This window comes from Aplysia californica, unplaced genomic scaffold (assembly GCF_000002075.1).
Source record: "Aplysia californica isolate F4 #8 unplaced genomic scaffold, AplCal3.0 scaffold00484, whole genome shotgun sequence".
Lineage (NCBI taxonomy): Eukaryota > Metazoa > Mollusca > Gastropoda > Aplysiida > Aplysiidae > Aplysia > Aplysia californica.
The window spans coordinates 303530-315770 of NW_004797754.1; the positions used below are offsets into that span (position 1 = coordinate 303530).

Below are 12241 nucleotides of genomic sequence, written 5' to 3' on the forward strand. Positions count from 1 at the left end.
TTGGAATCAACACAACATTGTAACGATAACACCCTAGCACACATTTATGCAAGAATTTCACAAATTAGTTGAATATCTTTCTTTGAAGGGCCTTTATACCAGGCCCCGTGTTGTTTACCCTTAGATCTAGCCTACATCGCGACAGCAAAACAACGAATTTTGCAAGAATTTCGCAAGAATTTCGCGGAGTTTCGATCGATATTGGCGCTCAGAGATTGAGGTCAGGTTTGTTTACAAGTTCTACTGCCTTTCGACAACTTAAAAAGTCGGAACTATGTTAAAAAGTGCACATTTGTTAAGGATTTCGTTGAGCCGCTCACAGCGTTCGAATGGATAGCGGAAAAACTCAGAGCCGCTGTCAGCGGCCGAATGGACGGAATCAGTTAATGATTTAATAGGGCCTAAGCCTAAGATAAGTACGGCTGGACTGGCAGTCTAGCCGTACTTAAGTACGGCTAGACTTCTTGGCTATCCGTACTCCCCGTACTTAAGTACAGGTAGACAACCAGGCTAGCCATACTTAAGGACTGCTAGACTGTCAGGCTAGCCATACTTAATATTGATGGCTGAATTGTAAATGAAATTTTTAGTTCGGAGTTTCTACGAACACAGTAACCGGCAAACGGGCACGTAGTCTCAGTATCATGTACACGGTAACCGGGCAGTAGAACTCCAAGTTCAGTTTTTGTCATTCGGTGTTGCCTTCTTCCCCACCCCTCCCCTGACTGAAAAAAAAAATCAATACCCCCCATTCCGGAGCCCTATACTTCGCAGCGCACATGCTTTGAATGAACAGTGGTGACCCCAACCGGTACTCACAATGTGATGTGCACGCACAGGTTCACTGACTGGTCAAGATGGCGAGCCCGACAAGACGCTTTTATATGTGACTTTCTTTTTTATTGAGCAAGTGACAGGTGCACAGGACAAAATATTGATTTAAATAATTTTCATTCTGGTTTACCGTGTACGTAGATACAGAGACTAGGTGCCCGGTTACCGTGTACGTAGACACTCCGTTTTTAGTTTGAAATGCCGAAAGTATTTGTATTTCAGACAAAACCAAAAGGTGCCTTACTGACTTGCATTATTTGAACCTGAATAGTTACGAGATCTAGATGTAATGAGACCTGTGTACTTAACAGGTTTGAGTCGATAGGGCCAAACTAGATCTAAGTACGGCTAGACTCTCAGGCTAGCTGTACTTAAGTACGGCTAGCCACTTCGATTTGATATTTAATTTTACAGTTAGATAAAGATTTGAAAATTTCTCGACAATAATCGATTTGCGACAGCTTTAGTGGCTTTGTGTGATCTGCAGCTACCAGTACTGCAGTTTGACCCCAGAAGCAGTGCATCTGTATGCGGGAGTGAAAGTAAAATTTTACCACATCTAGATTGTAGAATCTAGATATATCTATCTACTCTCGAAAATCTCAGATTATTTCAATTCTTTTTTGTTTTTAGGTAATTGAAATAGAGAGACCCTGAATTGCCAGGTAATTGTTGAGGAGTAAATTAAGCGTGAGACTGGAAGGAAACACTAAAAGTGAGAAAATCAAAATCCAAGCTAAGAATGGCCCTTTTTCGGCAGATCCCTCCCACAAAATAATTTTATTATTTGCCGGTTTGGGCCCCAAGAGGGGAGGACTTCCGTAACGAGTGACCACGATGAGACCGAGTAGAATAGAAGTTTGGGGTAAGGGTAGGGTTTGGGTCAAGGAGTTTACAGTAATGGAGGATGCTCTGTGGGCGGCACCCACGCCTGATAGGAGCCCTCTCTCGCAGCGGAACTGTGGTCTACCTGCGCTGCGCTTACGCACTGAAATCTAGATAAGAAAGAAAGGTTTTATTCCGAGATTAGGCAAGTCAATGAGTAAAAATGCCTTCCACCTGTGTTGTGTTTAAGTGTAAGAACGGATATGATGCTGCAGTGGACTGAAGTTTTCACAGGTGTTGTTTTCCTTTTTAAAAAATCTGAATGAAAGTGTTTTTATGCACCCAGCGACACAATTTAGTATATTTTAAACATTTATAAGAGGCTGGCTCCGGCGCTATCTGCTAAGGCCCACCCGGGCAGAAAGGGATACACTGTAACAACACCCCAGAAGAAATAATTGCATAAGAGCATGCTCTATGCGCTTCACAACTATTACAAGAAAGACCGAGATACTTGATTTTAAAAAAATATTCTTTCTTGTGTGTGTGTGTGCGTGTGTATGTAGTATGTATATGTATATGTATATACATATATATATACAGAGCTGTTAAAGTACTTTTTAAAAAGTACTTAAGTACACATTTAAAATCTAAAAAATGTACTTAAGTACAGTAAAAGTACTTTCCTGTAAAATGTACTTGAGTACAAGTACTTTTTAAAAAAGTACTTATGAGTACATTTTGAGTACTTTCTGCTAATATCATGCTAAAACTCTTCAGTGCTAACGCAAAACATCATATTGAATAACATATCCAGTATATTTGACAAATTAGGCCATTTATTACTAAAAATGTCAACAGTATACCAAGCATTTGATACATGTACGCACTGAACGTAGGTGGAAATGGTCTGTGAAATTGAAAAAAACAAACCCATACAAACTGACACAAATACAGGGTACTACTAGCTTGTGAGTGCACCTAACCTTTGTAACATCCACTGCCATTGTAAATGACCAAGACAAATTTCTCCCTGCGAGATGAATAAAGGTTGTCTCTGTCATTGTCATTTAGGTGGTAGTTTTGAGGTATATATGCTATGTTCAGATGTGGGATATTGTTGTTCTTGAAATTCCAGAGACAGAGATTCATTGATGTCACTAAAAAAATCACAAGAAAAATTCATAAAGCCTTTCTAGAGAAAAAATGGTATACAATAATCTAAAATTGACAAACAGCTTGCATTTTCACTCACTGATGATGCGCTACAAAGTGAGAATATAAATGCAAATGAAATACTCTTTCTGGTTATAGAAGTGAAAACTGAATATTCATTCATTGGTGTTCTGATTATTTTTCTCTCTCATTTTTATCAGCTATTCAAGGGGCATCCTGTATTTTAGTCATATTGTGCTGAAAAAATTTTGTTAAGTGACTTGGTAACTCTGAGAGGCCCATTATCTTTAAAATTAATGTATTATTTTCCTTGTGTTGACTCAATTTATTTTACATTTTTTATGGGTGGTTGGCGGGTGCTCTGGTGTGCTTTTTTTCTTCTTTCCTATTAAACGTCTATCGTCTTTTTCATCCCTCTTTCTATTTTGTGTTTGTTGTACTCTCTTGTAACACCTCAAATCTTCGGCACTTTTATGACCTTATGTGTTGCAAGTGCTGTAAAACTCTTACTAAAACTAAAACTTACATTTTTTCAAACTAAATATTTTGAAACAAATTTTATGAAAAGTTTTATTTTGTGATGCTTCTTTCTACTTGAATTTTTAACATGAATTGATTTCATGAGAATTTCCTATTTAAACTCCAAGCTAGGTGTAGTATAGATTGATTCTCACCTATGTTTTTTAACATTTTATCTCCCCACAGAACTGATAAAATTTCATCTGTGAGTAATCACCGATCTCGACCATACAAGTCATGGTCTCAACAGGATGACATAGAAAGTATTTCATCTGCCCTAAGCACTGTGCCTGGTTCCTACTCACGGTTTCCTAGTCACAAGATGTCTTCCAGTACTCCAAGCAAGAGACAGGTGATTGTTTCTCCTTCTTAAGTATTTGGTTTTTATCATGTTTTTGTGAATGCTGCCAAGAATTTCGGGTAATTTTGCTTCCTGTAATCCTACTCCCTGACTTCCATGTCATGAAGTGTAGCTGTGATCTCTGGTCTGTTTTATCTATAACATAAAATATAAAACTTATTTACGGCCTCATTTTCTTTTATCAGAGGTGCCTATTTTCTGCATAAATGCCGAAATCTGGGTTTCTGAAATTGTCCGGATTTTGTTTAAGGCATGTCACGGGTCTGCAAAACACGATATTTGGATGAAAATTTTGATTTTTAACTGTGTCAATTTTTGGGTACCTGAATATCTAAAGAATCGATATCACTTGATGTTTCATTCTCAAAAATACAAGAATTCACCATTAGAGGCGTTTTCAGGAGGGCACCCTATCCAAAAGTTGGCACGTTTTCTTCAAATTAGCACATAATTGGAACGTGAAAAGAACCATGTGTCTCCGTGTCACCCTAACATGTTTAGTATCGTTGTGCTCCCAAGCTTTTCATCTTTCAAGACAATAAACGATCAAGACCATCAAGATTTATGTATTTCTGACGGTTGAGCACATATAGGCAAGATTCAGGGCTCCTCTTTTTGTAGATTTTGGGTTGTCTTGAACAAAACGAAACCCCGTTGCTAAAAATAATATTATATGACGTCAACACTCAGTTGTGAAGGCCGTGCGGTAAATTATTATGGTCTCCAACAGTACTTTACGATCACCGCCATTTCTTCTTTCGATTAGAGAGTCGTTTGAAGTATTGCCACGGATGAAACCGTCTAATTCGCTTTTGTATTTGACAACACATAATCCTGTTTCTGATCCCTCAATTTTTGTAGGTTACAGAGCAGGTAAATCTAGGCTGTTTCCCTATTTGCGTGTATAGTACGATCGAAGAAGTCGTTTTTACGCTCATCGTCGCGTCAAAGATCAGCCACTCTAGTGAATGTGATCACATAAACGTTGTAAAACTCGAATAAAGGTACAATGTTAAGCTCAAGACGGGATCACACCGAGGTGGGAACTGACCGATGCGTTCGTTTTCGCTACACATCGCTCTCGCATCTGAGCTCTCCACCTAACTTCGCTCAAGACGGGATCACATCAAACTGTGTACTCTTCCCTGACCATTGCAGCAACTGTCTCAACTCCCGCATTTGCAAGACAGATTGAATTTTAATTGGTGTGGTAAAAAAAAACAACGTAATGTGCGTAACGATAAAGACGGTGGAACTCGGTCAGAGATGGAAAGCTATCAATTTTGGACAAGTAAAGTAAAGGGGAGGGGCAACTGGACAAGCATAGATCTTGAGACTCACAGTAGGATAATAAGTGAAAATGGCATGCCTCATAGAACAAAACGTTATCGTCGAAAATCAACAATAAGATGGGCTGCAGTCTGCCATCAAACAACACTATCCTTGGAAGGTATGTAGATTTCAAAAGGCCAGACATGTGTACCTGTGTCTAACAAATGGAAAGGTGAACGGTATGGTTAGTCGTCAGAGAGTTGAACTCTATCTTTCGATAACTTCTGTTGACAAAATTTTAATACACGTTCTCGATTTGAAGGCATGCCATTTCAATATATATACCAAGTCATTTCCGGTTCCCACGCCAGGGAACAGATCAAACGGTAGCTATGGTTTCTTGAGGATAATGATTATGATAATTCATTCTTAGAAAGAGTTGTTCTGCGATGAAGCCCATCTTTATTTGAACAGAGACGTGAACACAAAAAATGACATTCGCTGGAGTCCAGAAAGACCAGACAACAGAATGCGTAGGACTCATTGGTCCGAACTGGTTGAAGACTATGGTATAGCAACAGTGGTAGTAGATCAATATGTGAAGATTCTTGATCGGTGTTGAAGATCATTGGGAAGATTATGTGGGACCTCAAGAGCGTAAATGACCATGGTTCTAGCAAGAAGGAGCACGCTATAAGTTCTAGTCATCGAGTGGAACCAGAATCACTTCAACAGAAGTTGCGGTATACCTTGTGCCGAGCTTCACACAATCCCAGCCTGAACCCGTTGGACTTCCAATAATGGGGCAGATGTGTGTCCAGACTTTTCCCAACTATTGTGAACTGAGGCAAAACGTGGAGCACATTGCTCGACAAATAAAATTCTTCTAGAGCAGCACCAGAACAGAAGGTAGTAAATCACGTTTCAACGCCGAACAAGGGAGTGTGTCTCTCATAACTGTCGCCACATAAAACGCATTCTTTGACTGCCCAGAACATCTGTAACGAATAGTGGGATTCTCCTGTAACCTAGTCAGACTAAATTCACAAATGGTTCTCATTTTCCTAAATTATTTTACAGTACCCTTGACAGATTTTTAAAATGTGAGCACTTGGGATACGTGGCAAACACACACATGCGAGCATGCACGTGCACTCATTCACCCACACTCAGTGTGTGAGAGCGTATGTTGTGTGTATGTGTGTTTGTTTGTTTGCTAGTACGTGTGTGTGGGTGAGTGTGTGTGTGTGTGTGTGTGTGTGTGTGTGTGTGTGTGTGTGTGCATGTTTGGGTTGGTGCAATCTCGGAGCGTGTTACTGAACAATTGTTCTGATTTGTACGTGACTGGTCAAGGGTAGTAACTAACTAAAAATTACTGAAGGTGGTCATGTTCACCTGTCATTGAAAGCTTATTTCATGGGGAAATGAACATATAACCTTATTAATTTCATTTAATATATCAGAGAGGGGCCAACGTTTCAAAAATATCAAATTTATTGTTTAAAAAACTATGGTTTTCGAACTTTGACGTTGTCAAATAGGTGGGGCTTTTCTTTTGCGTTTTTCTCAAAAACTACTTTTTCACTATGGTGATGACGCGGGGACAGACGTTTTTCTGAACTTATCTAAGCTACAAACTTGAAATTTGGCACAAAGGTGCTGTATAGTCTGTTTTGTTATCCGATGTCAGCATTTTGCGAAATATGCATTGCTTTTAAAAAAATTTCTGCTTTTTTGTCCTTGTACTAGTTTTTTTCAGAAGTCATCCGGTGATATATGGATATTTTTGTTGTTTTTCGTGATAGACGAAAATCTCTCCTTCGGATTACAGATAATAGGTTTGTGTATTTGTGTGCCAAGTTTGAGGCTTAAAATCGACTTTTTTCTGAGGAAAACGTCTGTCCCCGCAACATAGCAAAAAATCCAAGATGACCGGCACAGAGCCCAACTTTTTAACAAAACTAAAAAAAATCCGTCGTAATTCTTCTAATTATTCTATAATTAGCAAGTACCACCTTTAAAAATTGAAAGAAAGTCAAACCCCTAGAACTTTCCTCGTATCATGTACATGTCGTTAAGTAATATATTCCAGAAAAATATCCATATATTGTTATGTCTTTTTCCATGTCATATTAAACTTTTATACAAAAAGTCTTGGTACAAGATGCACGAGCTGTAAATTTTGAGTGTCCACACACACATTTCTATGGGGTCCAGAAAAGTCAGGGGGTTTTTTTTTCAGCCAGTTGGCACTTGTTTTTTCTTTTTAATGTTACTATCATTTGCTGTTTGAGTATATCCCATGAATGCGAACCCTTTTGCTCAATATGCTAGCATCATCATGCTTTCTTAAATAATTATTGTTTCATTTTTTTCAAAGGCAACAGTTACTTTTAATTTATGAATGGAATTTATGTAATTTGCCCCTGGGCAACTAATCTCTACCTTTATCTTCTGATTTTACTTTTTTACTCAACTGAATCATAAAGAACACAATTTTTTATTCAAAAAACCTTTTCGACTCTACAGATGGCAGGGAAATCAAAATTTAGAAGTGATGGCTTTGAGTCTGACAGCTCCTCAGAGTCAACGAAAGAGAACCGAGGTGGAGATAAGTATGAGCGCAAACTGCTTTTACAAAACCAGAGGCTTTTGTTGGAAGTTGAGCGACTGATTGGTGACTTGCATGCTTCCAAGGTGGAGGTTAGTCATATTGCTCCAGCTGCTTTTATTCTTCACGTTCACATGTGGCAGTGGTTCTGTAATGTTGTAGAGAAGTGTGCTGAGAAGGATGTGTTGATATACGAAAGAAAGAAATTACTGATATCTGAAGTCACCTATTTGTCTTGTTTTTGAAAATCATCTTCTTCTTTTGTGTTGATTTTTGATCACCCAAATTGTGAAGTAGCATATGTGAGGCAGCATGGTGAAATCAGGCACTCGTCAAAATAATGAAATTGGAGAAACATGAATTTTTCTGCTAGTTTGGAAATTTTTATAGATTTTGTATTTTTTGGCTTAATCGCTTTTATGTCCATATAAATGCGCATTTCTGTATGAATTTCACTGAAAAACATTGATTAAAGGCTCCAAATATGTCATTTTTCAGTTTTCAAAGACTCTCTAGATATTGGAGTTACCAAACTTTGACGCCATTTTCTCGATAATTTCACCACTGAAATCAGGTGAATGACCTCACTTTCTTCAATCACAAATATCTTGAGTTCTATCCAAGATAGATGGATATTTTTTCTATCAAAAGCAAGACAAATGAACAAACTTTATGATGATACAAATAACTCCAAATGCCCCCCAAAAATTGATTCCACCACGTTGCAACACATATACAGGGTGATCCCAAAAAAACTTTACATGTTTTTGAAATATCTTCCTCCATACTGAAGTTTTGTGTTTCATATTTGGACAAAACATTTGGAAGTCAAAAGGAATTTTTCTGATATGTATTTTAGATAACTCCATTGAATAATTTTGCTCTGTATAGCGCATTAAAAAAACAACCCATTTTCAACCTTGTCGCCATTTTCATAGCATGACGCACCAGCTCGCATTAGGCCTACCACTAAAAGTTGCAACAATCGCGCCATATTGCAAGCTACAGCTGTCTAACAAGTCAACAGAAGTCTGCAGATATTATTTTTCCCAAATTTTGTTATCCTGCTTAGATCATGGCTACGTTTAGTAAAGAGCAGAGGGCCTTTTGTATTGAACATTACCTCTCCGCAAACTCACCATCCCTGACATTTCGTAAGTTCTGCGCACGGCATGGAGAGAATGCTTAGGTGCCCTCAAGACCTAAGTTTCGTCAGTTTGGATCTATAGCGAATCAGAACTAAAAAGTTCTTTAAAACATGACCACTTGAGGTTGAACACGCACCATGCGCAGCCCTATAAACATCACCAGAGTGCAGATTTCAGTAGCCGAGTTCCATGAGACGTCTGTCTGTGGATGATCTGCAGCTAGGACTTCCCTACACATCAACAGTCTGCATTCTCATGGCAGATCTTAACCTAAGACAATACCATGTTCATCTTCGCTAGGCCGAGATGACATGGATCAGGGCATGGAAATGTGTTCATGATTCCTCGATTGTCTTGTAAAGAGGGATCATTTCCTCGATGACATTTGGTTTAGTGCAAAGCCCATTTTCACCCTGCGGGATATGTTAACTCCAAAAATGCTGTCTATTGGGCACCCCACTCTATTATCTCTAGAAGCCACTTCTTAGTGAACATGTACAGTGTATGTGGCTTTAAAAGCTCGTGGTTTAGCAGGTCCTTGTGTTAGAGCGCCACTGAACATTTCGAACGACGCGTTAAAAATGTGTCGAGTCCAGAGGAGGGAATGTGGAGTACTGCTTCTAGGAATTTCAGAATGAACTCATTAGGTTTTTTAAACTCTGTAAAAGAAATTAAATATTGTTTAAATGTGGCAGGGATGGAAAATTAATGCCATAGAGAAAATAAAGAAAAAGGTCAACTCATCTTTTCACAACTTCCTTTACAAGATTTTTAAACATGGGTGAACTTTGCGTTTTTGGGTGCTTTTTTCTTTTAGCCGTTTCTGTTTTCAAAACAGGTTTCTTCTTTGTGAATTTTATATCAAACAAATTCCTTTTGAATGAATTATGTCTGTTCCAAATTACTGCATCCTAGAACAATTTTTGTATGAGATATTCAGAAAAAAAGGTGTAACGTTTTTTTTGGATCACCCTGTATTTTGTCAACTGGGATGTCACATGACACCATTGTTCTTACTCTAGTTTATTTGATCTTATAAATGATTGAAATTGGTGTAGCCTTTGTAATATACTTAAAAACATTCTGTAGGGGTTATCACTGGAAGGTCGTGTGTCTTAACAATTTTTCTTATCTTGCATGAATTCAGAATACCTTTGTAGTCTTCTTATTATCTATTAAATTTTGGAGTGAGTAGTTGTACTTACCAAGAGAAAGTATTTCTCATCTGCGGTAAGCCTTTTTTTTTTTACCCCCAAAAAGGAAAGTAAAATAAAAGCCATCTGCAACTGTAGATTACATTATGATCAAGTGTTGTTTGCCATTGAAGCAGGTCTTTGATGTATGCTTAAGTCATTCTTGCACAACAGAACTATCAGTCCTGAGAGTTTTTGTGATTGTACTTATTTGGATGCAATACAATTTTGGAGATACTTATTTTCTCATTCCTCTAGTCATTTTACCGTCTTTCTTATGTATGACCCATAAGAATCATTGTGTCATTTTAGGTTAAAACATATGGACACACTTGTGCTTGGGGTTGTAATGCACTTATTTTTTATCATTGAACTTTATGTAAGTGCACTAGGGTGGTTCATGTTGTGAAAGTACTCAAATTGTCAATCTTGCAGAATGCCTCTCTTTTGAAAGAAGCTGATGGAGTGAAGAAGATCCCTGATCTGGAGGATAAAATTGAAGAACTTCTCTCTGAAAGTCAGGCTCAGGACAAAGCACTGCGGTAAGTTCTCAAGATATTTCAATATCTCTTAAAACTGGAAATTTTGCTGATCAAACTTTTGTTTATGGCAAGTAGTTTTTGTGTTGCAGATGATTTTGGAAGCTCATATCAACCAAACCTCGATGTTTTCCTGCTGTTGCTGCGGTCAAGAATTCAGTGTTCTTTGTGATGTTTAGATAAACATGCTCTATTTTGAGATTTTAAAACAAAAATAACAAGGATATCAAGAGCTGCAACTCTGATGTAATTTCAGTGTTCACACTTAGTGAATTCATTGAGAATAAATGTTAAGAATGTAGAACACGTGACTAAGCACAAGTACTGGCAATCGCCAGTGACGTGAACAGAATAAAAAACATACCTTTTGCAGACCTGCCACTCATCCTGATCTAATCAGGATATCCCGATTTTTTTTACCAAATCTTAAGCATCCCGATTTTCTAGATTTCAGTAGGTGTATTCAAATTTTTTCGGATTTAGTAGCTGACTCGCCCTAAGTTGTGTTTGATCTTTGTCTGCACTCAGAATTCTCTGATGATAGTCTGATAACCGTGACATACAAATAATCGATTTATAATATTCGTAGTACTGCGGTTACTCTCAAAACAAGCCTTGTCGGAGGTGTAGTAACCTAACACTTGGCCGTTGTTGTTAAAAAAAAATTTTTTAAAAAGATTTTTTACGACGCTCGCAACTGCATAAGGTCTGGTGTCAACAGAGAAGTCCATATCCGGAATCAGGCTTACTCTGCTCACCCCTCTAGCTTCAACAGCTCAAAGTCTGCTTCGACTATCAAGGCACCCCGTAAATAGCAGGTCACAAGAGTGTGACAAACATACAAAAGAAGTAGAGGAAAAAATGATGATAGTAAGGATTAGGAAAGAAAAAGCAGCAGTTCCCCGCTGCCGAGAAACAGTTATGAGCATGACATTGATGAATCAGCCCATTTACAATTCTACTGTGCATAAGAACATGTTGTCCCCCCTTTGGGAATCGCCTAAAGACATTTCAGTCAGTAGCACAGCCCCACGGGGTTCGTTGTCGTTGCTTTGATCTGGACGCCGATAAGGGATAAGTAAGAGATAAATTTTTTGAATATTTGGTCGGTCGGCTGTTGCTGTTAGCCTAGAACGATTGTCGCTTGTCTGTGTGTTTGGTGTGAACACGCGGTTAGTCGGGCCCATCAGTAAAATTATATTTAAATCATGCGTTCGCGTCACGTGTCATGACTTGGGCGTGTGAGTTCCGTGTGTGTTGGGGACCTAAAGTTCATGCGCACTGGTTGAAACATCATTCGGGATTTATTGGTTGCGGGGTGTTTAGACACTTGAGTGCTTGATGTGATGCTTCAGAATTTAAAAAAAAAATGATTACACACACACATGCATGTACACACGCGCACACACACACACACACTCTCACAAACACACATATACAGATATATGTGAGTGGACACCCCTAAAAAATTTTTAAGTCAGCTTGGCAGCCACCTTGGTGATTTTTGCTGTTGATCCCGATTTTTTTTTCTCCAAATCCCAATTTTTACCCCTTGAGATTCTGATTTTGAGATTTCATAGAGTGGCAGGTCAGCTTTAGATTCTGATTCTGTTTTACAAAAGCAGTAACTATGAGTAGATTTAGTTGGCAATTTGTTACTTAATAAGCCATTAGGTATCATGCAACTCAGCCTAGCAAGACAAAACGCACAAGGGGAAAAGGAGACATGAATCAAACCTGTGCAGTTTATGACATTCCCTTGC

At 38.4% G+C, this 12241-nt stretch overlaps 1 protein-coding gene across 3 annotated transcripts in view; it reads left to right on the forward strand.

The window, feature by feature from the left end:
• LOC101864248 (coiled-coil domain-containing protein 18) overlaps positions 1 to 12241 on the forward strand; it is a 61216-nt gene that overhangs the window by 3143 nt on the left and 45832 nt on the right. For all 3 annotated transcript variants that reach the window (XM_005105652.2, XM_005105654.2, XM_005105653.2), the window contains exons 2-4: positions 3541 to 3706; positions 7517 to 7690; positions 10375 to 10481. In XM_005105652.2, the coding sequence (XP_005105709.1) occupies positions 3541 to 3706; positions 7517 to 7690; positions 10375 to 10481 (447 nt within the window). The remainder of the gene's footprint in view (positions 1 to 3540; positions 3707 to 7516; positions 7691 to 10374; positions 10482 to 12241) is intronic.